This window comes from Acipenser ruthenus, chromosome 19 (genome assembly GCF_902713425.1).
Source record: "Acipenser ruthenus chromosome 19, fAciRut3.2 maternal haplotype, whole genome shotgun sequence".
Taxonomy (NCBI): Eukaryota; Metazoa; Chordata; class Actinopteri; order Acipenseriformes; family Acipenseridae; genus Acipenser; species Acipenser ruthenus.
The window spans coordinates 21,276,189-21,303,897 of record NC_081207.1 but is presented as its reverse complement, the minus strand read 5'-3'; the positions used below and the strand labels follow the sequence as shown (position 1 = coordinate 21,303,897).

The window sequence follows — 27,709 nt, the reverse complement described above, 5'->3', positions numbered from 1 at the left end:
TCCCTACTGTGACGACAGTACTATACTGTAATCCCTACTGTGACGACAGTACTATACTGTAATCCCTATAGGACGACAGATCGCGCTGATATTTCTGATTACAGGCGCGATCTGATGTAAATGGAATGAACTTTTAAGAATTATCTGACAGTTTCAAAGTGCTTTGAAAGTTCAAGTAGACGATGTTCAAATAGAAAGTTTATTTGTTTTTAAAAAAAAAAAAAAAAAGTCCTCTCGATTTACCGTTGTGTCAGAGTCTGAAAGGCAGAACCTTGTAGCACAGCAGCAAAATTACTTAAGTAATTGTGTAAATAATAATAATAATAATAATAATAATAATAATAATAATAATAATAATAATAATACATACATACATACATGTTTTTACACAAACATGTGCTATTAAAATATTTCTGAGACAACTGGACTGGACATTAAGGACTGTCCATCCTAGACGTGAAACCCTATTTATATGTTATATTACATACACACATACAATACATTCATGAATTATTTCCAAGACAACCATTGATACGCTGTATCTACCGTTACCATAGATACATAGTCAATCGCTGTGTTATCTTTAGCTCTCAAAGTTTACCCTAGCAACCATGGCGGAGGTAGATTCAGACACCCAAAGCGAAGGTCGCCCGCTGATTTACGAGTTTGAAGACCAGCAACTACTGGATCTTGCGGAGGAACTCAGGTAGTCAAAACACATTATTTTATTTATTTATATAAAAAAAGTTCTTATGGCTGCAAACGAGAATTTACAAAGATTCTGTCGGTGGGCAGTTGTCACCAGCCGTCCATGTTATCAAAGTGTTGGCTTTGTCGCCAGTTCATGCTGTAAATTCAAAATTCCAAATCAGTAATTTAAGAACACAAACGGCTTACGGTCTGTGAGGAAATATCTCCTTTTTTCCTGATGTTTTTTTTTTTTTTTTTACACTAGTAAAAGCACTTTCACAAAGCAATTCAATTCACTATCATAAAAATAAAAATAACACCTTGAGTAACAAATCTAACTGGTTCTTTCCACTTGACATTCTTTTTGCCTCCGTTCCAACCAGCTGTATCATTGTGGCGTGGAAAACAAAATTTTGCATGGAAAATAACTTTATTTGACCTTTTGACCATTTCACCAATACAAATATTAGTATGTTGAACCACACCACCAGGCTAAAAGCTAACGCTTGTTTTTTATGCTGCAGCCATTCCAATGCCGCTATCAAAGCAGAGACAGAAGTGTTTGAGAGGTACTTCTCTCGGATTGACCCCAAGGACCTGTTGCCACAGCCCTTGGCAGAGCAGCCTCTTCTTGGCTTGTCCGCACAGGAATTTTCCCAGGTAAGGGAACGAATAAAAAACTTTTATTTTATTAACAATATTTTGTAAACTACTTATGATAACTGATAGAGGGATAATTTCAACAACTGCGAATAATAAACATGGGTTAACATCGGTAATTCTCTGGGTCAAGGTCAGTCGTGGGTGAACAACAAAACCCTTTCATGCCAGTTGTTTTAAAAAGATCCAGCAGCCAGTGTTAATGCCTCATATCTCTGAAACCATTTAAATCTGCATGCTAAATATGTTGGCAAACATGACTTATTACCTAATATGGCAGGCAAATTCTTAAGTATAGAGCCTGTGCATTGAGTTATTGTCTTAATGTTTGGTACACTGCTGGGATCTTTGATTTTCCTAGTTAGGTTCCATTACTGGTGCTGTCCATTAAAAATGTACCTTTTCACTGCCACATTGGCTTAACCTCTGGCCATATCAAAGAACAGACCACATGCTTTGACATAAGGACTTCATAGCTGGCACACAGCTATATTCTATGATTCTCTCAATAAAGTCACATTACAGGAAGTGTCAAGTAGACATGAACCGTTTCACTGGCCCATTGTTTTAACCTCTGATCTTTTTCACATTTGCATTTTCCTTAATGTTTACAAACCATTTGATCTGATATGACATTCCTTTTAGATTTGTTTTTGCTCACTGATGCTCCCATTTCTAGTTTTAAGTATTTTTCTGCCCCCACACAGTTCCGAGGCCGGCGCAAGTCAAAGAGCCGCTCCATGACAGCAGAGCGATTGGTCCGGCTGACCGTGGAGCAGAAATGCGATGTTGCCCAGCGGGAGCTGGAGGAGATGAGAGATGCTCTGGAGAGACTGAAGGAGGGATCCGAGCGAGTTCTCAGCAACTACAAGGTACGAGACTCCAGCCAAAGCACTCCATAAACTGATACTAGGCTGAAAAACAGAGTGGTTAGAGCTGAGGGACTGGGAGGCTATGTGTTAGCGATTGGGTAAAGGTAAGGGGCCTGGGAGGCAGTGTGACTTCACTTTGTAAATTTCAAATTTTCCTATATGAAAGTTGCAGACAGTATGCTAAACATGCATTTGATTTTGAATGGTATTTCAAAGTATTTATTAATGATAAAATGACTGCTTTTCCTGTGACTGACGTGTTTTCGATGACAACTTTATTCCTTCATGTGACCAGGGAGTTGATTGGAAGTAGCACTGAGGTATCTGTTTGAATGTAACTGACAGAGCATCCTTGATCTCACTAAATTCTTCCATGGCTAATAAAAAAAAAAATCTGTTTATAATTCGACAAACTCATGTTAGCAGCCATTTTCTGTATAGGGACAACGTACTATAACTGGCTTCTCAGAGGCAGATGTGCTTCAAGTCTGTTCCTTAACATCTGACCACCGCGTGGGTCAGTGTTTGATTATTTCCCTGGTGTTTCGAAAACAACCTCCATGCCTCTCCACTCTGTCAACGGGTATAACCCCCCCCCCCCCCCCTTTTTTACAAGCCGCTACTGGGAGAGGACAGGAGTAGCTGAGAACTTTGTGAAGCTGTAATGTAACCCCTCCCTACTGATTAAACAGTATTTGTGTTCTGTAGGCCACCGTAGAAGAAAGTGAAATCCGAATGTGTGAGTTGAAGAAAGCCTCATACGAGTTTGACCGAGACATCGGGAGATCGATGCTTGAGAGGAAGGGGGTCATGATGGGGGCGGAGAAAGTGATACGCTACATTGAGGACAAGTCCCGAACAAAGGTGAGTCAAGTATCTGAGGGATCGACATATTGATATTTGCTAGTAATCCACAATTGTTTGTTTTCATGCACTCAGATTTCAAAGTTAGCAAAAGAGTTACCGCTCAGGAGGACCAAATTCTGAGCCAATGGTTATTTGACCCACTCAGATTACAAATAAATAAATAATGGGTAATGGAACCATAGAGGTGTGTTTAAAGTCTGTAGCCCTGCCCAGGGATTTCGCTGGTCATAATTTGACCTGTGGGATGTAAATAAGGTTGGCTCTGTCATTGCAGTGTTTATTCTATAGTGATGCTCAATGGCTAAACTTGAAGATGTACAGTATAGTGAAATTATGTTGTGTGTAGACTTCAGTGTATGCAGGCCATTCATTGCAGAAATCAGTGATGGTGCTTGCCAAGGTACGTGAGATTCTGTTTCACAATGTAAAATTTAAAAACAGTAATATTCAGGCAGATGAGAAAATATTGATAGTTTTAATATATATATATATGAATGAAGCGTGTGTTTGTGAAATGTAGTTGAAATTAACACAATAGAAATGTTCCACTACACATACTTGTTTATTAGTCTTTCCTTGATGCCACTAACCGTGGGCAGTTGTGGCTGGGCTGTGTGGATCTGTGTGGATTTGTGGAGAGTACCCAGCGTTCCTCAGATTCCTGGTGTGACACTGCTGTCTCTGCCTCTCCAACAGGATACACTCATAGAGAAGCTACGGCTCAAGAAAGCAGCCCTGAAGGTGCAGAAGAGGAAGCTGCAGATGCAACTCAAGCAGGTAGGGGCACTCTGGCGTTGGACAGGCTGGTGTGACGTTGGTACCTAGTTTAGTGATCAGTAGCTGTTTTAATCCTCATTCATGCAAGACCATCAAATCCAATACCTATATATTTTTTATTGGCCCAATCTAGTTAAATGAAGTACAGTACACCCTCGCTATAACGGCCTTCATTATAACGAACCTCCGGCTATAAGACAATATAAACACACACTGTCAACATCCCGGTCTGTACGCACGGGATGCCACCTCTGCAGTGAAGTCAACAGTTTTGTCTTAATAAAAAGCACACACAGTGTAACTTCCTCCGCAACGGAAATCATTTTATGTTGCACCAAAGCTGAAAACTATAGATTGTTTGAAAAAAGGTGTAACGCAGGCATATCTCTGTCGTGAATATAGGTTGTCAAAAAGCACTGTGTTTTGGCTTGTTCAGCAACCATGCGGCAAAGCAAAATTGATTAAAGAAAAAACAGCAATCTGATCAACTTTTCGTGTTAAACTTTTCATATCGGATTGATTTGGAATACAGATCTTGCAGGTTGGATTAAGATTTGGTGCACTTTGAAACGATTCATATCAGATTGATTTTGAATAAAAGTTAAGCTTCGATTTGGGATTTTTGCTTTTTGTTCTGCGTTTTAACTCTTTAACGAATAGGATAAAGCAAAGGCAGAATACTGCATACATGAGATGAACAGGTACATGGAATTCTACTTTTATTCACAATCTCATCTCATTAACTTACTCCAACAGTTTGTTGTTCATTTTGATATAATGAACAAAAGGCTTGGACCCCAACAGGTTCATTGTAGTGAGGGTGTACTGTATTTGCTTTATTTCTTATACAGTATTAAGAACCATATGGAACAACATGATTCTTTTTGGATATTAACATTGTTTGACACCTCGGTTTGACTAATCTCTTGTGCAGTTTGGATTTAAATAGTCCATAAACTATGTAGCATTTCCCAGAACTTGGCTGTTGTAGAAGGAGGGATATTGATCGGCTATGGGGCATCTCCTTTCAGAAAGAGGAGATGGGTGAGGCTCTGCACGAGGTGGATTTTCAGCAGCTGAAGATCGAGAACAGCCAGTACCTGGAGAAGATTGACGAGAGGAACCAGGACCTGCTGGGGCTGAAACTGCTGGCTGGGAACACCCTGCAGGTCCTCAATGCATACAAGGTGAGGGCTGCTGGAGTGAACAGCACTGTCAGTGATCTGGGCACTGCAAACCAATTTCTATACCTTGTTTAGGGGACATAAAAAATGTGTATGGAGCAATCCACCATGTTTTTTTTGGCAATTATCAGAAATATGATAAAAATAGATTGCTGTTTTAAATAAGGGAGTTAAAGTAAATTAAGACACAAAATTAGAAATATGTTACTGTTTTTTTGTTTTTTTTCAGCATTGAGAATATGATGAGCTAAACTATTCACAGTCTTTTAATACAGGGTGGTTATAAAGTCTATATACTACATATCTACAGGGCACTTTATGGGCGGTGATAGTCCTAGAATTTATTTTCCCATCATCTGAAGCGCTGCAGTGACTTTTGAAGTGATCTTTTTTCCTCATAGCAGCATTTAAAGTTGCATGAAAGTTAAAAACATGGGCTGCTCTTTAATGATGCCTTAAAGGTTTACTTATCCTCTTTTACATACCAATTTGTGTAGCCCCTTCTTTTAAATGATTCTATCAGGGCAGCAGTGTGGAGTAGTGGTTAGGGCTCTGGACTCTTGACCGGAGGGTTATGGGTTCAATCCCCAGTGGGGGACACTGCTGTTGTACCCTTGAGCAAGGTACTTTATCTAGATTGCTCCAGTAAAAACCCAACTGTATAAATGGGTAATTGTATGTAAAATAATGTGATATCTGTATAATGTAAAATAATGTATAATGTGATATCTTGTAACAATTGTAAGTCGCCCTGGATAAGGGCGTCTGCTAAGAAATAAATAATAATAATAATCATCAGGTGTTCATTATGTTTTAGAAAAAGCTGCAGAATATGACCTCAGAGTCAAACAATCTGACCAGCGAGCTTTTATCAAGGAAGGAAATGCTGATGAAAATAGCGGCTGAAACGATACAAGTAGAGGAGGTAAGTCTCCAGAGAAGGGGGTTATTACCAGACTCATAACACATGCCAGCTATCTAGAGCAGTTTGTTACTGCCTGGAATATTATTTTTTATCAGTTTTAAAAAGTAATTAAGGTTATAGAACACAGGGTCCCAGACAGTAATTCGTTTAAAAAAAAAAAGGTATTATTGTATTGATAACTCAGACACAACGCCACAGAAGCAGACATAAATGCCAATTCCATAACATACTTTAACACATAATACAAGCCACTGGTGCCTGCACATCCTGGATGGATTGCTTCACTTGTGGGTGCATTCCTCTCCGACACAGGAGCGTTCCAAGGCAGAGACCATGAACAAAAGGCTGCGAGGCCAGCTATCAGATTACCAGGTCCCCAATGTCCTGGACTACGTCACTGGGAAAGCCAGCCACAGTGATCTGGAGCAAAGTGTTCACATCTGGGAGCGTAAGGTAGAGATCTCAGAGGTGAGTGAGGCACATTTAAAAAATGTTTTCATTATTATTTATTTCTTAGCAGACGCCCTTATCCAGGGCAACTTACAATTGTTACAAGATATCACATTATTTTTACATACAATTACATTATTTTCTTTACACATTATTTTTACATACAATTACCCATTTATACAGGTGGGTTTTTACTGGAGCAATCTAGGTAAAGTACCTTGCTCAAGGGTACAGCAGCAGTGTCCCCATTGGGGATTGAACCCACGACCCTCTGGTCAAGAGTCCAGAGCCCTAACCGCTACTCCACACTGCTGCCCATATACAGCTGTATCTGTATTTCTCTGAAAATTGTGGATTTTTTGTTGTTGTTAAATAAAAATGAGCCCCTTATTTTAAGACTGTGGGAGGGTGTGGGAATTCAGTGGACACAAGACAGAACTGTAGTTGAAAATGCCACTTGGCGCACAGATTTATTTATGCCACAAGGTGGCACTGTAGCACTGACTCCAGAGCACAACCCAATACCAGCAATAGTAAAAGGTTGGCCATTCATTAACAGTGCACACACAGGTGCTCCAAATAATAGTACAAACAAAAGGGCGAAAGTAAAAAGGAAAATAAAACACAATAACAAAACTACAAAATAAAAGGTGCTGCTCCTGCAGCATTCCCCCACCGTCGCTACCCGCACGGCTCGGGTCTTCAGCCTGCGCTTTGTTATTCCCCTACTATACTATATAGGGTTGCCCAGGGTTTCCCCACTAACTACACACGTCCTGATATACAGGTACGTGAATACAGATTATTTTATTTATTTTCTTCTCTGGGTTGGCTTTCTTCCTCAGCCTCGTTTGCCTGTCCTTTTGTTGTCTCCAGACCCTCACGACCAGGACTGTCACTGTTATTCTTCCTAGATGGGCGGGGCTGAGGAATAACAAAGCACAGTTTGTATAGGTCAGGCACCCCCACAAGGCCCGCCTCCCGACCACTCAGAGAGAGGGAGAGAACACACCCTCACCCAACCTCTCTGTGTCATTGCCATGATTGACAGGGGGATCCTACAGGGCTCCCGACCCTACAGATCTCGCACCGTTACAAAGACATGTAGTTATTAATTGTATAAATTGCACTGTATTCTGCAACAATGCTGGTGCTCTGATTGAAATGAGTGGCGTATTGCTGGAACACAAAACCAGCATTGTTGCAGGAGGGAGCATGATCTGGATACACTGCATATCTGTCACCCATATCTATGTAAAATAAATTATCTTTCTCCTGTTTAACGTTCCAGAGTAAATGTTGAAAAATGTATTAACCTGTGGAAATATGTGTGATTAAAAATGTCTGCAAAAGTTAGCAATATGTTTAAAAATATAACGCTGCGATACGGACAATGTCATGCATTTTCTTGGAACAATTGGCAGTATTCTAAATCCTGCATTTAAAGTTATGGAAGAAAATAGAGTTTCAGGAATGCCCCCTTGCAAAAAACTTTTGTACATTAACCTGTGTAAATTATAACCACTATCTGTGTAGCTCTTACGGATTAGTTTGTTTGTTTTTTTCTTGTATTTTCAGATGGCTTTGAAGACACACATCCAGACATGGAACAAGCTGAAAATGGCAAATGGCAGAGCCCTGGACTGGCCTCATGTCTAAAGGAGAGCTCAGCTGGCAATTCTCCCCCAGAGACAATAAACATACCAGAAAGGACATCAAATCATCAGCCAGAACGCAGAGCAAAAGACTCATTTTGTAACATTCATTTGTTCAATCCTTTAAAAAAAACACATAATTTATTGAGCAATATATTGTTGTTAGTTATGTTACTTGCTACGGTCAATGAGACACTCGGTCCACAAGAAATCAAAATGAACGATACTTCGCTATTACACCAGATCCCCATTCACAACAGTGCCATCTTACACTGTACCAGATGGGTAATTCAGCCTTACATAACACATAACTTCTACATAGTTGCCTATAGCTCTAAACACTGACCTTGGAACTACCAAGGACATTTCTTCTGCAAACATACTGACTGCAATAAACAGTATGTGGGTAAAACCACCAATAACCTGCTACTGGTTTCAGAAGCCATAATTACCAAAAAGCTGGATCAACCGGTTACAAAGCAAGTTCAACTCTCAAAACCATACCCTGCTGATATGAAGATTGTTCCAATGGAAAAAGTGCACAATCCTAACACAGATAAACGGGACAATAGAAACAGTAAAACAACAACAACAACAAAATCTTCAATAGTAAGGCCATCCCCCCTATGAAAGCCACATTTTGTTGGTCCCTCGACTGGCCTTAATAAATCTGAAATCTAATTACTGTCTGGAATCTTCTGTTCTATCAGTTTTACTCGAGAGGACTATAAATGAGCATATATCTCCTGTCCTTACTTCGCTCCACTGGCTGCCAGTCAAATATAGGATTGATTTTAAGGTTTTATTACTAACTTATAAATCCTTACATTCTTAAGGCCCTGCCTGTCTTAGGGATCTCCTTCAGTACCACATAGCTAAACGAAAATTGCGATCTGGTAACAGTGTTGTTTTGTCTGTGCCTAGGACTCGTCTGCACACTGTGGGTGATCAGGCTTTCTGCTCTCTAGCCCCACGCCTATGGAACGCCCTGCCGGTCTATTTGAGAAATTGTGACTCAGTTGATGTTTTTAAATCTAATCTTAAAACTTAAGTCTTTCGATTGGCTTTCTGTAATTGATTTGTTGTTTTTACTGTTTGTCTATTGAAATGTTTGTTTTTATGCTGCTTTTTGAAGTGCTTTGTGATTTTTAAATGAAAAGCACTATATAAATAAAATGTATTATTATTATAATTATTAAGTAGTATGTCTAAAATACCAATTGAACATTAAAACTAACTGTAATATTTGAGTGTCTAGTGACCTTGAAAGTAAATACCATAAGCAGACCACAACAGGTGAATGATTAAGTGGTCAATTTACACCATACTCTCCAGTTTTCATTGGTAATAGATTAAGGTTCCAGTCCAAAGGTATTGTATCTACTTTTGTAAAAGTCAAGACCTGGTATATAAATGGCCCCTGATCACTAGGTAACAGGCAGGACACTGGACTTGTTGCTTAGCAACCTTTGCTAGGGGACGCAAAGATTCAGTGACCAAGGGTCATTAATAAGGCAAACTTGCACTTCAGAGAATTGACTTCGGATTGTAACTGGTTTAGACAGGAGTCAGACACAGGTAGGTTTTGTGGGTTATTTTCATTACTGGGTATAAGTGGAGAAATGTGGATTTAATTTTCCATTTCCGATGTGGCCAGAAGGAGCTGTTTATGATGCAGGGTGACCGTTCTGGAGTTCTGAGTTTGGCATGTATGAGTAGTTGAAAGCAGTGGACAGTTAAGTGTGTTGTTATGCTTAGATGACAATGGTGCAGAGTAATGGCAGTGAGAGTTGAATGTTTTTATTATCTGATAATTAGGTTGTGAATTAAGAGCTTTAATGCGCATTATCAGAGTGCAGGTTGACAGAGCGTGTGAGAGAAGAATAGTGTTTTTTTAGTCATGGCATTACAGAACTATGAAGAAACTCAGTAAGAATCCCCATAGACAGAGATCACAGGGTGTGGTCTGAAGGAGATCAGGGTGTTAACCCTGGCATCCTGACCATATTACTATTGTTGGCAGGCCTCCTTTGTGTTGTTCAAAGTGAATCTCAAACTGTTATTTCTGGCAATTGGGGAAATTGCCATATTTCTTTTAGAAAATATCTCTAGCCCAAACAAGCACTTTAGAATATTGGCTTTTGGTTTTGTAGACAGTTTTGCAAGTGAGGAGCCTATCAGTCAAGTTTAATTATCAGACTGTTTGGAAGACATGTTTATTTTAGGCTTTTTTGGTCATTCAACACTGCATATATCTTCCACTGTGTATGCATTCCAGTCAATTGCTAGCTCAGTTAATTGCTATGGGGCAAGTCCACCTCCTCAGTTTGAAGTATAGTATTGTAAGTAAGTAACTGACACGTGTAGTGTTTGTAAAAATTAAATGATGTTCCACTAGCAGGGCAAGTCCACTCCATTTTTCTGATTCTCAAAAACAATTGGCCCATTTAGAAACCGAAATAACAAAATCGTATGAGTTGTGGCCTACCACTGACAGTGAACAATATTATACATGGGCCAAGCTAACTAAATTCTTTACTGGTTGGAAATGACGCTCCCTGAAACTGTGCAGTCCTCTTACCTCCTCACCCTATAGAGACAGTCCACGGATTAGCCAAGGCATGTGGGGACACTCAGCTTGCCGTTCCAACTCACCCCCCTGGACAATGCTGTCGGGGGTCAAAGACACCCTGTACCACCCCCACCTGCCCACCCTGCGCCGCATGGACATGGACACTGACTCAACGGCTCCCAGACGAGCACAGCCGCACCACCACCCCCTGCAGCCGAGGTAAGGTACTACACAGCAACTAAAGGAAAGATAGAGCCTGCTTTATAAACAGGCTTGCTCTTTTATGTTCAGGGGCTTAAAAAATACTATAAAATTTCACTCAGCTATTAGGTTACGTATTTGAGTGGTGTTTTTCATTGTAACACCGTGAAACCTGTTAATTATACAACAGAGACGTTGATATACTGAGATACTGGCATCCAAAGTCAACCATAGGAAAGCGTCAGATATGATTGACAACCTTTAAAATTGCATTAAGTAGCAAAGGCCCTGTAAACTGTTGCACAATTAACATGGTTCATGAGGTTTTAATAAAGAACTGGAGTCAGCTTAAAAATAAATCAAAGGTAATTTATTAAAAAAGGTTTTTTAGTACTGTTTTTTGTCAGCCCCTGAAAAACGAAGATGGAACAGGAACATAAAGATAGCGGTAGTGCTGCTCACCACTGGTAAGAGTTACTGTAACTCAACACCGTCCTTCAGGATAAGGGCACTGCAGCTCAAGGGTCAGCCATCGACTCTCTCTCTCTCTCTCTCTCTCAGAGGACTTCAGGGACTGGTCCAGCTGTTGCCACAAGCTTCCCAAGAGACACTTCATTGTCACTGTGAGTCAGATACAAAAACACTGTAGATAGCAGTACAGCGTACATACAGACATTGATGAGAGGTTGTACATACACACCGCAGATACTGGATGGGGGAGAATGGTATAGCCACATTTTTTAGTTTGTAGAGAATTCAAATGAAAAGATAATGGTGCAGAATAGTATATCATGCTTATAGCGTGGCTTGAAGGACTCCCATTGCATAACAGTCTGAGCCATTCCAGATTTTACAAGCCAAGCCTAATTAGTCACACCTAAACATTATCATCATAGTTGCAAGTAAGCTCGTAGTAAAACATGGAATGGCTCCAATACTATCCAATGGAAATCTAGTTCTACCTACTTATAAATTAGCTTCTCACATTGATATTCATATGTTGTCAACCTTCTAGATAGAGCTATAAAGATGTAGAGACAGACAGACACATTTTACTCATATCATTTTCTCTGAGTTCAGGACACTTTCCGCAACAAATATCTGAGGTCAACATACCCCTCCACTGCAGAACAGCGCCTCCTTCTGGATAGTACAGTGGCCTGGTCAGCTAGCCGTCCCTCCACAGGTATTACATTGCCCATGGTGGATAAGGCAGGTAAACAAGCAGCTGTGTTGTTTTTTTACAACCTGCTTTCACACAATAACTGGCATTAGGGGCCAGTTTTAAAACATTAGAAACTGTTACAAAATGTGTATTGTTTATTTTGTGGTTTAAAAAACTGGTTGTTTTTGCTTATTTATTTTAAACCACTGTGGTACAAACTGTATAACAACGTAGCAAATTCTTTTCTGGGTTTGCTTGATCTGCTATACATTCTAAATATACATTAAAAAGAAAAAAAGTGAAAGGGTGAAACTCAGTCTCCATCTACCTGTGAAAGGGAGAAGCTGTCATCACAGTCTGTGAAACCAGCTGTCATTGTATTCTGTAACTCAATGGTGTGTGGAATGTAATGACTGAATGATTTTGATGGTCACAGGTTATCATTTTGCCCACTGATATAGGCTTTTGTTATTGCTGTAAGCATCCAAATTGCCAATTATTTCAAATGTATGTTTTTTTGTTTTTTTTTTAAATTGTAATTCTTTGGTGAGCATAAAGGAGTTTAAAATGTATTTATTTTTTGTTGATTAACATTGAAAACTGAAATATTTATATTTTATTTGATTACATTTTTATGGGTAGTTATATAAACATTTCATAAGATAGTTTAAGAAAATATTTAAACAGGAGGTTTTCCAGGAGGAAAAAGGGATTTGTTTATGCAGAGAGGCGCAGATGTTTTCAGTTTGTTTGGAGATAATCCTGGAAGCACAGATGTACCCAGGGCCTTATTCAGTAGACCAATCGATAACCTGAGCTACAGACAGAGTGCCTTGTATAAATAACTGAAGACATTATGAAATAATTAAATGTATTCCTTGAGCAGCTTTGAAAGAAGCCTAAAGATTACTAAAGATAAATAACCCTTCAGCTTTTCGGTTCCTGCTGTAGCGCTGACAGCTTTGTTATCTTAATTTTCATAGTTGATAGGTGTGCCAGAATATTGTATTGGAAAGGATCTGAACACAGTTTCACAATATCATGTCCCCAATCAGGTATAAAAACACAGGGACCAATGCTATGAAATGAAGTGGTCATTACTGATGCTGTCTTTTTCTTTACAGAACCTCGTTTCAGTGGATATTCTTTGAGGTACTTGAAACCTAACACCCCCAAGTCGTGGAAGGTGTGTGCTTAAAGCAAGCTATTTTAAAGATTGAAAAACAGGCTCAAGATTTACATTGGTTGCAACTGTGTCTTGCAAGTCACACAGAGAGATTGTTCTTTAGTCACTTTCCTTAAAATCACAGTGCATGAATATTTTGTGAACCAATAATCATAATAGTACATCAAAAAGCTAATTTCACATTTAACTTTCATAACAGTAGTGGAACCACTTTAATGTTTCTAAAACTGTATTTATACAGCATCTGTTTACAATCTTTGTTGTTTAGTGAATGTTGTGAATCTGGGCCCTATTCATTACGTTTTTAACTCCCACTTTAAAAAAACCAACAGCAGTCTATTGTGAATATCAACATATATGTAAAAATAGTCTTTACATTACTCTCCAGTAAGAGCTTTGTGAGCAAGGCCAATATCATTAAAAGGAAGTGTTTGAACTTTGAGGCTCACTTCTGCATCCCTGAAGGCCAATAAATTTCAATTACCACATGCCCTCTCTTTCAGTTTTGCCTCACTCACAACCCCAGCTTGGATCAATATGGGCCGAAGCCTATGGCCTTTCACACTTTGTAAGTCAAACAAACATTTGACTAGCACTGGACAAATCTCCCTTGCTTATTGCAAACCAATTACTGTACAAAACAGCAGGAATTGTATATCTATATCTATATATATATATATATATATATATATATATATATATATATATATACATATATTGGACCTTGAGCCCTGAGCTAAACTGACAAATTTCTAGGTATATCTTGCTGTGTGGAGCTGTAATGTGGCTCTGGGTGTGTGTTTTGTTTGCTGTGGTTCCAGTTTTATTTTGGATCATTCCTGTTTTAAACAAGGTTTCCTCTCTTTGTAATCAAACATCCGTAGCAAGACCCTGGTACTGACTCAGCGGAAGGGGACCGCGGTCACATGACTCAGCAATGCCTGCCAGTTTGGAGCATCAGGGAGTCAGAAATTGAAGGCACCACATGGGGAATCTAGCATACATACTTCCAGTATCTGCTGTTATAGCAACCCTGAAATAGACTGAATCTGATGCTTCAATAATAGTGCACCTTTTTGTTAAGTGTGGAGTATGAAATAAGTGTGGAGATAATTTTATTTGACCATTTAGCCATGGTTAGCTGATTTTATGTGTGCTCAATTTATAAGTGGCCTTCTGTACATGCTGGGGTAAAGAAATATATACTGAGCATTTTAAATGATTGTAGCTAACAAAATAATTCCATAAATACCATACCAATTTTTCACTTCCATTAGCTACAAAGGTCTCAAACGTGAAGTTTTTAAAGGAACTAATCCTATAGCAAACGTGTATTTTAATTTTAAAACATACATCTGGTGCTACTCCCAAGTTTACGTTTGGTTTCCTTGCCTTCCATGAACTTGTTACTGCTTTACTTCCCCGGTTACCCCAGCAGTCTTCTGGGTCAAAGCCTGTTACTGGCTGAAAGCATGTCAGTCAATAGGAAAATCAGCTGATTGGTTAATAGGAAAGAAGCCATACGACAAAATTATCACAGGAGAAACAGGCAACTTTTAAATCTAAGCAATCTGCAACTGTGGCGGCAATTTTGAAATGAGCTTTGAAACAAACTTTAACATTGCAAGCGTAAATACTTGTAGCAACACTTGGGGACGTGCAACGCTGTGTTTTTCGAACAAGATTAGCATTGAGATTTCAACCCTTCTTTTTTTTTAATTAACAGCACTGCATGCCATCAAGATACATTGCACCTGCAGCAAGGTTAAAGGAATTAAAACCAATCCCACTGTGTCTTTTGTTCTCAAGGGAGCAGGAGGCTATTCCCAAAGGAAGATGTTTCAGATCTTACAACTATCTGCAATGTTTATGAGGCAGTTCATTGGAAACCTTTTTTTTTTGCACTATAATCAAGTCATGTTTTAATCAGTTATATAAGAAATTGTTCTTTCTTGATCTAGTAAACTATTGCACCCAGTTGTGAAAAAATATTAAAATCTTAGTATCTTTATGTACCTTTCTTGTGTTTGAGTGAAGAAACATGCATGATGTCGCTCTGGTAGTAATTACAGTTGTGGGTTGAAGCAACACAATCTGGAATATTACATTCTACATTTCTGTACATTACATCTATCATTTGTCTTACTAGATGCATAGCTATCTGAGCATGGATGTAGCGTGCCTGACATTGTCAGAGCACCCACAACAATATATAGATCACTGCTAGAGCAAACAGAACAGTGTTGATCAGCTTACTAAAGTCTCTATTTAAACAATGAAATATCAGAGCGGTATTTATGAAAAAGTTTATTTTGTTAGTGCTGAGTATTAAACAGATCACACAGATATGTATAGCTTGAATGTACATCCATTGCAACACAGTAATCTGGATTTCACAAAACTACATCTTAAACAACTAAAATAAAAACAGAAGGAAAAATAAACATGTTCTTGTAGGGTTAATAAACACATTTGTACAGGGCATTAGAGACTAAAAATGTGAGCATGCTCCAAGAATAAAATTAAAGTCTGAGGGAGTAGAGGGTTACATGTCACTGCAACACTAGCAAACTCAGGTCAAAGTTCAAAGTGTAAATTGTATTTCAAATGCCCATCACATAGCCCACCATTTCCATTTTTAACTGTAAACCATTAATATTCTCATTATTTCAGATTTTAAATAAAAATACAACAGTAAAACAAAAACTTATATATAGACATTTATATATTAATTTGTATCAATCTATTTTCATTTAAATGGCTAGAAAAGTTAAGTGAAGTAGTTTCTCCTTTAGAGTTGTTGACACCATTTATCTTCACAAACCTCTGGTCTGGTTTAACATGAACACACATTGTGGTAGCGGGTGTTACTTTCAGGTATAGCTCTTCTGGAAGGTCTGGGGGAGGTGCAGTTAAAGATGACTCCCTCCATTACCACTGAAGTGTGTTAATCAAGTTTCTTGTAAAGTTTCATTTTGTCCCCATGTAGCATGCCAAAGTGTATCCCACGATATAGTGCATAATTGACTGAATGTGACCAAGTTTGATTAGCACCTGATTGTTTATTTTACAGTAGTTTGAGCATTTTACATAATCCTTATAAAAAGGAGTCATATGCTTTATTTAGAATAAAAACTGTTTTATGAACAAACTTGTTTCACCTGTGCATTTTTATAAACTAATATAATTAGGGCTCCTGACTTTCAGTTTTAACCAATAAAACCTGATAAAACACCCGATACAAAAAAGTTAAATCAGTGGACAGCCAATAAACAGAAAAACTGTGAAAATGGTTAATCAATTCACGTTGACTTTACTCTTTTCCCATTAAAATATAAAACCTACTACAAAAATAAATACATTTCCTAGTGCTTTTGGGCAATGTCCCGCTTTCCTGACTTGTATCTATCATTGATTCGTTCTGAATACTTTAAACCCGCCCCAACTACTGAGTGACAGCACATTCCCACATTTCTAGTGGAGACTCCACTTGTGAGATTTAAAATGAGATTACAATCACGAATGGAGGCTTGTTAGTGGGATTTAAAGCTGTATTACAGTTAAGATACTGAGGATTTAAAACAGAATTGTGGCGAAATGTACAAAAATGCCTACAAACAAAAACCCCAGAAGAATGTGCCCGTGACCATAGGGATTTCGTTGTGGAAGACAGAAAAGAAGGTACAACTTAAGTGTGCAAGTACTTTCAAGTTACTATTGTACATATTTTGACAGAAAACAAAAAGAAGAATGCTCAAGCAGTTGGAAAGTAACCGAAAACACTAATTTCATACAGTATATCAAAAACGAAAGCCCACCAAAAAAAACAATTTACATAAAACTCGAAAATAGCTAAAAATAAGCGCCAAAAAAATACAAATAATAAAAACAGAAAAACAGAAGCCCTAAATATAATATCACATTACAGATGTTAAGCTGTGGCAGACATAGGATAAAGGGGTCGACTACTGCACAGGATCCACTTTCTCACACAGTCCTTCCAAACCTTTCTGGACACAGGTAGCAAGAGATAGCAAACTAGACCAAATGGTACAGTACAGGTTAGGTATGATGGAGTAGCAATGAAGCTACACTTCATTCAGACCATCCAGCTCCGCTATACCCCGAGGGCCACCAGTGGAAACATGCCTTACTTACAGGGTACCAGAGCAGAAGGTAACATCTTAGTTCAGTGGCTGCTGAGTAACTGGCATGTACCCAAGTGCTCTCTCAAGCACGTCTTTGTAGACTTGCAGCAGGGTAACTGACGGACAGGTATCCTTTATGTGCCTTATTTTGCTTTCAAACCCACTAGTCTAGTCCAAGGGTGTTGAATCTAAGTCCTGGAGGGCCATTCCACTCCAGGTTTAACAAGTAAAATTATATAATTAACTACGTCCGGGTCTGGATGGAGGTTTAATTAACAATTCAGAACAGGGCTGGAACAAAGACCAGCAGTGGAAGAGCCCATTTTGGCCACCACTGGCTAGGCGGTGTTCTACCCAGTGAGCTACTATGGTCTATGGCCATTTACAGCGGCTTAGCATTATAACCTGAGAGCTAGTGGAACACTCAGCAGCCTAATACAATTACACAGTTGTGGTGTCCTGTCAAATTAAATTTAATTATTTTCCACTGATTGTTGAAAAGGACTGGTTAGGTACTGAATTGGTTGGTGGATTTAGGAATGCTAGATTAATATACAATTCCTATTTTATATTTCACCCTAAAACTACAGTATTGTATTGAGAGAGGGATTGACAGTGATACTTTTATTAACTTTACATATCATTTAAAAAAGTTTCCTCCTGTTACACATTTCAAAACACTAATACTTCAGACAAAATAAGCGTAACTAGACAAGTTGGCAGATGCAGCTTATAAACACACATAATGCAATTCCTATTACATAACTCAAACATCTTGATAGCAATGATAGCATACATAATATTTATGTACATAATAGAAGGGAATCATACAAAAGGTTTGGGGCTTTGTGGGAAAGATGTAAGGATCTGTTAGTGTATATATATATATATATATATATATATATAAATATATATATATATATATATATATATATATATATATATATATATATATATATATATATATATATATATATATAAAAAATACACATAACCAGGGAGAGGGCGTTTGTTGGACTTTTAGTGGAATAGCTTCCTCATGAAACTACTAGTTAAACTTTTTTCAGGTCTCTTTGGAATCTAAAAGAGAGTAGTTTTGGTACCTATTATACTATTTATTTATTCTATAGTAAGGGAGAGCAGGTGCACCATTACCTAATCCAATACTTTGTCCATGCAGCATAAAATAGTTCCACATTTTCACCATCTCGGGGGAGAATGGAAGAAAAGCTACAATGTAACACACTTATTTAGTTTTATGAACACAACCCCACCTCTTAGTTTCTGCTTCCTGTAAGCATTTATTTGCCAGCCTTCAGTCCCACACTGATCTTGTCTGTAACACCCCGTCCCCAAGCCAAGGGCATATGGAATGTGTCTTTTCAGTAAGCAAGATCCCTTCTGGCTAAAAGTTCACCATAAATAGCAGACAATAGAAATCTAAAAACACTAAAAGGGGTAAATGCCAGCCATTATATAATGCAGCACCTGCTCCTAATCCTATCTACTACCAAATTCTCTTGGTACAGTTTTGGGATATAGGCTCCAGTAGAAGTAACAAACTTGCAGTTTTAAGAACGTTGTCAGATTTTGTGTCAGAAAAACTGCTATGCAAATTGTCCCAAAAGTAGATATTAAAGCACAGAATGCCATTACAAATTGCCCCCCTCTCCCTTCTGGACAAGACAGACGCCCATGAGGGAGTCAAGACTGATGCATGCTACACAGAACTAGAAGTTAATTATTGGACTAAAGACATTATGGCATTGCTGCCAACAGTCTATGGGTTAAACCTAATTTATCAGGTTTTGTTTTATAGAAACATTTAGACTCCATACTCTACTGTGATGCTACTGTCATAGCTTGAGACTCCCGGGTATTGGATTCGTAGGGTCTTTTGGCGTCACCCAACTATTGGCTGAATGACAATAGGTTTCCAAGAAGAAACTCACATATTTCTGTGTAGCAACTGTTGTTGGCCCTGCAGCTGTCTATAGTTTGTATACAAACACAATAGAACCTCCAAATTAACTTGTTCAAAATCTTAGAGCAGCAACAGAAGAGAGGTATGGAACAGAGCACTTCCTTGTGCTGCCTGGAGAGTCAATGATCTAGAAGAACCCCCTTAAGGGCAGAACAGCAAACAATTTTCTTCTTGATCCTTTTTATAGGAACAGAGACACAAGGAAAAGTCTTTGGGATGAAGGGGGAGTTAGTCATTTTCAGAAAAATACAAAAAATGTTCATTACAGTTGAAATCAGACCCCAGAACAACACTGGGTTGTCTAGGACTGTGTTTCCCCACTAGGAAACGGACAATCCCTCATTGCAGTTAAACATAGAGACTTTTTTTAAAAGTCAGCCTGAATAAAAAAAAGTGGCGGGGGAAGAGACTGGACACACAAATCTTGTTCATCAAGCTGTATTATCCCTTTGAATAAAATGAATCCCTATACCCAAATAAAGCTGTCTCATAGAAGTAGGAGTATGAGGCTGACTTTTACCCCCCCCTCTCCCTTATTCTCCCCAGTAAAACAATACGCTTCCCCAGTTAAAACCCAGTCTGCAGCCAAGAAGGAAGGAGTTGAGCTAGCTGGTGGAAAACAATAGAAAAAATAAGTCATTAAGAAGGGAGGTACCCCCGCTGCCCAAATACACACACATACATATGCTGCAAAAAAGTGTGACCAGTCTCTCTGAGAGTCAGTGTCCCAGACTGTGGGGGTGGTAGTGGGGAGGACTGGGTGTGGGTTAGTGGTGTGTCTGCGCTTGCCAGTTACTGTATGCAGGGTGGGACAGGGTAACCGCCTCCCTCTGCAGTGTGCTGGACACTATGCTCTTGCAGTGACACAAGATCCCCGAAGCGCTCGCCGCACCAGACGCACTTGAACTGGGCCTCCCGCGTGTGCACACTCTGGTGCTTGGCCAGGTGCTCCCGCTGCTTGAACCCTTTGTCACAGCTGGGGCACTTGAATGGTTTCTCCCCGGTGTGGACACGTCTGTGCCTCTGCAGATCAGACGAGTACTTGAACCGCTTCTCGCAGTCCGGACACTTGAGGGGCTTTTCACGTGCCGGGTCACAGCGGTGCTGCACGAACTCAGAGGAGGACAGGAACCGTCGGTCACAGAGGGTGCACTTGAGTGGCTTCTCAGCACAGTGCGAGTTCTGGTGCCGCTGAAGGGTGGAGGACTTCTTGTAAGCCTTGCCGCAAATATCGCATTTGTACGGCCTGTCGACAGCAGCCATGGCTGAAGCTGCCCCGCCACACTTGTGCCGCAGCAGGTCCCCGGACTGGCTGAAGCCTTTCTGGCAGGACGCACACTTGAAGAGGCTCTCAATGCCATGCACATGCTGGTGGTAGAGCAAGTGAGAGGGCTGCAGAAAGCCCTTCTCACATAGGTTGCACTTGAAAGGGCGGTCATGGGTCTTGTGGGTGCGCCGGTGCCGCACCAGAGCGTACTGTTGCTTGAAGCTCATCTGGCACTCTTCACACTGAAAGGGACGTTCCTCAGAGTGGGTGCGCTCATGCTGCCGCAGGTCTGAGGGGCGCTTGAACCCCTTGCCACAGGTGGCGCAACGGAAGGGCCTCTCTCCCGCTGGGGTGCACTGGTGGTGCAGGAGCTCAGAGGACTCCTTGAAGTGCATCTCACACAGGTTGCACTTGAAGAGGTGCTCTCCGGAATGGGCGTACATGTGACGTACCAGGTGAGAGCGGTGCTTGAAGCTCTTCTCGCAGGCTGCGCACTTGTAGGGCCGCTCAGCACTGTGGGTGCGCTGATGGTGTGCCAGGTGTGAAGACTGGCTGAAACTCTTATCGCATGCGTCACACTTGTACGGCTTCTCTCCTGTATGCACTCGCTCGTGCCGCGACAGCTCCGACAGGTGCCGGAAACCCTTCTGGCAGATTGAGCATTTGTATGGTCGATCAGGGGAGGAGGCCTCGAATTCTGTCGGGGCTGAGGCACCCACTACTACACCTCCTGCACTAGCAGTACCCCCTACTACTGCCCCTGACCTATCAGGGACCTCGACTGAGGGCTGCTGAGGATTACCAGACGAAGATGTTGGGGTGGCATTACCAGCCCCTGCTGAGTTGGGCCTGTAGGTCTTCTCACAGATGGAGCATTTCATGGGGTTAGTGCTGCTGTGAGCATTGTGGTGCTGGGCTAGGGAGGTGAGGAGAGAGAAGCCCATCTTGCACACCCCACAGACAAAGGGTTTCTGCTCTACCTGGACACACTGGTGTTCCAGAAGGTCGGTAGCCTGGTGGAAGATTTTCAGGCACTGCGTGCACTGGAAGGAGCGGTCCTGGCCCACCATACACTGGTGCTCATGAGGGTTGGCCAGATGAGAGATGTCATGGCCACAAGCCCCGCACTTATGCCCACCTTCCCCAACCTGTAGGGCGGACTGCTGTGCCTGGGCCTGAGCAGCATGTTGCTGCTGCTGCTGCTGTTGCTGCTGCTGCTGCAGGGCGGGGTCTGGCTGCAGGACGATCCCGTAGACTGCACACCCCAGTGCACTCTCTGCACCGGGAGGGATGGTGTGCACCACAGGGGGAGGGGCCACAGCATGCTGTTGCCACGCCTCCGTCATCCTGACACGCGAGTAGGGATTCAGGGTTCTAAATGGGTGGGAGACTTTATATCATCGGGAGTCAAACACAGCTGAGGGAAGGGGGCTGGGGTGGAGAAATCCTACCCAGAGGAGCGATCAGTCTCTTCCGAGTAGTGTCCTTTGTTAGTGAAGATAGATGGTCCACAGGAACAAACAAAAGGGAGTTAAAATCCAATAATGTGCTTAACTTTGTCCGCAGGGATAAGCTCCCAGCTTTACAAGTACACCTCAAATTCTGTGAAGGGCATCAGTTAAAAGGTATATATTTTTTATTTCTTCATTCAAAAGATCAAACACCTTAAACTGATGTTCTTGTATCCAGAAGTTTAAGCATCTTTGAACATGTGTGCTCCAGCTGTGCAGTTTGGGTCTCTCAAAGACAACTTCATTTTTAAAATGTCATGTTCCCCTTTGTGTTTTCTTATGAAGAATTCAAGTAAACTCTGAGTTTGAAATTATCTGTGAAAATAAGCAAAATAAATAAATATAAATATTTAAATTATTGTCACAAACTATTTAGTAGGAAGTCAGTTAACACAAATAAAATCTTAATATTTAAACCACTTTTAATAATCATTTCAGTGACATTTATTTCCCAGTTCGGTTGTAATTCAAAATCAAAGCCATCAGGAATAGGAGAAGGTTAATCACCATGAGCTATGTAAAGGTAAAAATAGGAGATGGACAGCTGCCTTCCATTTTCTGACATTTCCAGTAGCTAGAACATCCTACTCCATAGTCATAACCATTGGTTAAGTGCTTCTCTACATGTAAAAATTGAGTGTGACATATGGGCAGAGACAGACAAACAGGGTGCCTCTTTACTCCAGTTTGTGATACTCAAACCTGTGCCAAGAATGTCACAGCAATTGGATTTGTGGTTCTCTAGATAGACGTAAAAATGTAAGAGACAGATGTTACACTCAATAATGTGTGCTCATAAATGTCCTATATATTAATAAAAAAGGAGTGTGGAATACAGAAAGACAACCGGGAGTAGAGCCAAATACATATCCTGAAGTGATGATACATATTCAATATTTTGTGCTAAAAGAGGACCTTAGCTAGGATCATCACAATTGGGGAAGTGGTTCTCTCGATATAAGTAAAACTCGAAACCGAAATACAGCATCCGGCTTCAAAAATGTTCAACCCAAACTAATTGTTCACTTTTGCAAATTCCAGTAGGGTATGATGTCAGAGCCTATGGCAGTTGAAATATTTACGTCAGAAATTCGGCTGCATATACCTGATAATGACCCTGGGGAATGGTGAAGCTGTCTACCAGTTACTCTGCCAGTATTAACAATGGCCTTCGGGGCTCCCGAGTGGCGCATCCAGTAAAGGCGCTCCGCGCAGGATGTGCCCTATAGTCTGGAGATTGCAGGTTCGAATCCAGGCTATGTCACAGCCGACCGTGACCGGGAGTTCCTAGGGGGCGGCGCACAATTGGCTGAGCCATGCCCGGGTAGGGAGCGCTTAGGTCGGCAGGGGAATCCACGGCTCACCACGCATCAGCGACCCCTGTGGCCGATAGGGCGCCTGTGGTTCTGCAGTGGAGCCACCAGATCTGTGTTGTCCTCCGGCACTATAGGTCTGGTGGCATTGCTGTGGATCTGCAGTGTGAAAAATGACTGCTTGGCAGGAGCACGTTTCGGAGGACGCGTGTTCCAGCCGCCGTTTCCCGAGTCGGCGGGGGGGTTGCGAGCGGTGAGCCGAGGATACAGATAATAATTGGGCGTACTAATTGGGGAGAAAACCGGGGTAAAAAAAAAATAATTGGCGACGACTAAATTTTTTGAAAAAAAAAAAACAAAAAAAACAATGGCCTTCCATTCTCTGGTACCAGCAGAAACACTGGCATTTTTCCCTTTCAAAGTTTAGAAAGCAAAACAGACTTTATAATGCTCTGTGCCAAAGAGGGGTTTAATGCATATATAAAAAAAAGAAATAGCACTGATATCATAATGCAATAATGTCTACATCAAAACAAACACCTATTATTACAGCAATATTAACTAGACTTTTCTGCTAGCCAAGAGTAGACCTGTTCCATTATAATTTTACTCCCTATAGTAAAAAGAAAAAAAAAAAAAGTTAAAACATTTTGGAATGGCTTTCATAAAGCTACACAAGACATTGTATTGGGTTATGTTAAACAATCAAGCTTCATCACTAGAAAGATAAAATTGAAGAATGAAAAATCGTTTCCATTTCTACCTACAATAACATTTATCAAATACCATCAATAGTATTTCACATTGTTAGACCTATAGCTTCCACAGTTGTCAAAACGTGTAATTTCAGCACCAATAAAACAATTTTGGGTTGGTAGTAATTTTTATATATAAAAATAAAGTGTTATATTGTTCATGTTTTGCTATACATTTAGTCATTGGGCATCCAGAAAGTGGTACACTTACCGCCTGTTCATAATAATTTGGCAACATATTCAATTTGTAAAAGTCTGAAATTCATTACTTATCTTGGCCTTTGCCCTTCATGGAGTTTGAGTCTTTTACTAATCATTCAAAACTCAAACCAGGCAGTTCCGTTTTGTTCTTTTGTCAGCAGTCAGACTTAAGTAGTGTGTACGTGTACTTAATAATGCAATACAATAACTCCATCTAGTCTTGTTTAATAATTATTATTTCGGATCATAATACAGGGAATGTGTGGTAGATGGCTAATGTCCTTCTGTCCCATTACTCCTTTTTTATTTGGTGGCAGCCCTTCCTCCATAACCGCGTTCAGCGGACATTTGAATAGCTGCAGAAAGCTATCATAAAGATTATTTTAGGTTACCCGTGGGGCTGAAGTCTTGTTCGCTTCGGAAATCGAACCCTACACACCGGTTTCAGGATTTCAAGCGGATAACGGAAATTAAATGTCCAAATATAATACCATCTTTAAAAAAAAAAAAAATCCCAATTGTAAGGTCTGGCAAATTCAAATCCTACATAATTTCACTAAACCGGTAGTATCTTAGATGTAAAGGATTGTGTCAAATTTGCATTTTAATGAAGGGCAACTTCCTCTTTCTTTACAATAAAGAATCGAAAGTTTTAGCTCAATAACTGCGAATGCATTCCACCCGTTAATGCGTTGTATTAAGTAACATTCTTATGTTGTTTACTCGTGTTTAAAAGGTCAATAAAAAACGTTTATCAATCCACCCTCCTAGTGTTTTTCTTACATAAACAATCACAATGAAATCACATCAATGGCTACACATCATGTATTATGGCTACCTAAAATACTATAGACCAATTGGGAGTTCAATGTGATGTAGTTACGTACCTGTTTTTGAATTATCTTATTCTTTCACTAAATGCAATGTTTCTTTTTTTTTTTTTTTTCGTTGTCGGGATTAATAAGAGTCCAGGCCTGTTACTCTCTGCAGATCCGCAGACTCGTCAGTAGCCAAGCCGTCGATGTAAATCCAGGCCGCTGCGTCCTGTCCCGGTTGGTAAGACGATTTTCTGTTTAGCACAGATTCGCTGGCGGAAAGAAAAAATAAATAAATAAATAAATAAATAAAAAGTATTTTTAAACCGGCCTGGTATCCCCGGAAGCCGGCGACTACTTTCCTTTCTCTCCCGGTTCATAGAACCCGTCTTCCAGAAAACGGAGCAAAAACAGCCGCGAACCCGGGAAGCTGTATCTGCAATAACCCACATACACAACACACACCGGAAACCTGCATACAGCATGCACCCATAGGAGCCTCCCAACGGCATGCGAACCAAGGAACAAGCATGTATGTATACTGCCCCAGGAGCCGTATGCAGGGGTGAATAAAAAGCTGCCCTAGGAGGTGCTGGTGAGTGACTGAAAAGAGGAACCTGGACATGGACACAAATCCGTAGTAGGGTTGTGTTTTAGACATTGTTATGATTAATCTGTTGTGAGAATGTGTTTATGTGGTAGAAGCAGCACATGTAGGTCGGTGTTTATGACCACCTTATATACAGTCAGGGAGGCAGTGATGAAAAACAGCATATTTGCATGGTGTTATCTGTAAGAACTGGGATATTTACCAACATAAGCACCTTGAAAAGACCACTAACACTATATTATGTGTTGTTTTTAGAAACACGGATTCCCCTGCATAGCAATCGGAGCCATTTCAGGCTTTATGGTATTAACAAAATTATTCCTTAACTTCTGTGTTTTGTCTGTTGTTATTTATTTCTTATTTCTTCTGTTGTGTTAGCAAGGTGTGACCAATTTAGCTAACAGTAAAATCTGGATCAAGCTACTCTACACTGGGGACACGTATCAATTGCCTGTCAAATGGAAAATACCCTCCCTTCCAAAGCGTTCTTCACAGTGCTTATAGAAGGAATGCCAGTCTGCATAATCTGCCCTACTATAATCGTCACTGCCTGTGTCACCATAATATAATAATAATCTTATATATATATATATAGTGGACCACCATCACAAACCGCTTTACAAGATAGGAGACTAGGGTGTGTGAACTATGTATCAGTTGCAAGGTCACTTATAACAACGTCTCACCCGAAAGACGGAGCACAAGGAGGTTAAATGACTTGCTTAGAGTCATACAATGAGTCTGGGATTTGAACCGGGGACCTCTTGGTTACAAGCCCGTTTCTGTAACCACAGGACCACACAGCTCTCATAGAGCAATGCAATCCATCATCATCATGCAAGCAGTTTTGAGTGTGGTGTCTGAAAGCAGTCGGGGGGGCCTCGGAGAAGAAAACAAACTTAAAACTAATATGTGAATTAAACAGCATTTCAGAAAGAGAATTAACCTCAGATTTTTATTACATGAGAGTAGTTATTTAATGCTAATATTGGAATCCATCTGCCTGCATTCTCCAATCTGCAACCTATAATTGTCCCAAGTGAATCTAATAACCTTTTCCTGTGGTTGCTCCCCTGGACAGAGGAATGTCGTTATCTGGATGCCAGCTATCGCTGATATTGGTGGTAAGCTGTTAATTTTATTAACGCCATTCTACCAGTGCTAATGCCAGGCATTGCAGCACCTGGTCATGCCAAGTTAAGCGACCCTGGCTCAGAGCCAGCTTACATCCAGGTAGTCAGTGATAAACAAAAGGACGTGCACGGTTCTCCCCTACTCCCACATTCAATAGCATGTGAATTCATCATAAAAAATACATGATGTTAAAGTATGTAATAATAAATAAATAAATAAATAAATATCTGCTATTTCTGGGTCTCTGGTCACTTGCTAAGAAAGCCAATGTAAATTGTTTCCATCCAATATTAGATTTTGGCCATTTTAAAAAAATAAATAAACCAATATTAGGTACGGTACGTGTCTGGTAAAACTATATATATATATATATATATATATATATATATATATATATATATATATATTTTAGCTCAAAGAGCCAGCTGCCCAACGTTCCAATATGTTGTACATATCTTTCTCAAGGGAGCCTGTGTTTGAATCAAAACATTGGAGGTATTTATAGGTTTATGACGACATGACAACTACTTGTTATTGTTTACATTCAAATCCATGATTTATTCTTACATGATGTAATGGTGTTCTATATATTGTGACATTATTTTTACTTCTATCTTTGAATCTGTATTAATTCTAATTAACACTACTTTATATAAACTTATATTTTTATTATATCATGCAATGCTGGCTCTGAGGATCAGTCTAGATTTGGCCTCCTCAACGCATCAGTATGCACAACTTTTGAATGAATTTTGTTTATTTATTTA

The 27,709-nt window shown here is 40.0% G+C and overlaps 2 protein-coding genes and 1 long non-coding RNA gene across 3 annotated transcripts; 2 read left to right on the top strand and 1 right to left on the bottom strand.

The window, feature by feature from the left end:
- Positions 1–608: 608 nt before the first annotated feature.
- Positions 609–9,317, top strand: ccdc113 (coiled-coil domain containing 113). Its single transcript, XM_034040825.3, has 9 exons — positions 609–706; positions 1,215–1,350; positions 2,058–2,222; positions 2,931–3,086; positions 3,786–3,866; positions 4,898–5,053; positions 5,868–5,975; positions 6,288–6,443; positions 8,004–9,317. The coding sequence occupies exons 1-9, from the start codon at positions 612–614 to the stop codon at positions 8,082–8,084; spliced, it is 1,134 nt and encodes a 377-aa protein (XP_033896716.1). The 5' UTR covers positions 609–611; the 3' UTR covers positions 8,085–9,317.
- A 181-nt stretch (positions 9,318–9,498) lies between these two features.
- Positions 9,499–13,819, top strand: LOC131698768 (uncharacterized). The gene is made up of 5 exons (XR_009307781.1): positions 9,499–9,658; positions 10,677–10,871; positions 11,415–11,476; positions 11,934–12,039; positions 13,143–13,819. It is a non-coding gene; the product is annotated as an uncharacterized LOC131698768 (long non-coding RNA).
- Positions 13,820–18,316: 4,497 nt separating this feature from the next.
- Positions 18,317–25,963, bottom strand: znf319b (zinc finger protein 319b). Its single transcript, XM_034040055.3, has 2 exons — positions 25,271–25,963; positions 18,317–22,429 (listed from the first exon to the last, which is right to left on the bottom strand). The coding sequence occupies exon 2, from the start codon at positions 21,947–21,949 to the stop codon at positions 20,129–20,131; it is 1,821 nt and encodes a 606-aa protein (XP_033895946.3). The 5' UTR covers positions 21,950–22,429; positions 25,271–25,963; the 3' UTR covers positions 18,317–20,128.
- Between the last annotated feature and the right edge of the window lie 1,746 nt (positions 25,964–27,709).

What these genes read in the sequence shown, in the direction of transcription:
- ccdc113 (XM_034040825.3), top strand. Translation starts at nt 612, where the DNA reads ATGGCGGAGGTAGATTCAGACACCCAAAGCGAAGGTCGCCCGCTGATT. An exon ending in GATCTTGCGGAGGAACTCAG is followed by an intron (nt 707 to 1,214) that starts GTAGTCAAAACA and finishes TTTATGCTGCAG; the next exon opens with CCATTCCAATGCCGCTATCA. An exon ending in AGGTCCTCAATGCATACAAG is followed by an intron (nt 5,054 to 5,867) that starts GTGAGGGCTGCT and finishes ATTATGTTTTAG; the next exon opens with AAAAAGCTGCAGAATATGAC.
- znf319b (XM_034040055.3), bottom strand. Translation starts at nt 21,949, where the DNA reads ATGACGGAGGCGTGGCAACAGCATGCTGTGGCCCCTCCCCCTGTGGTG.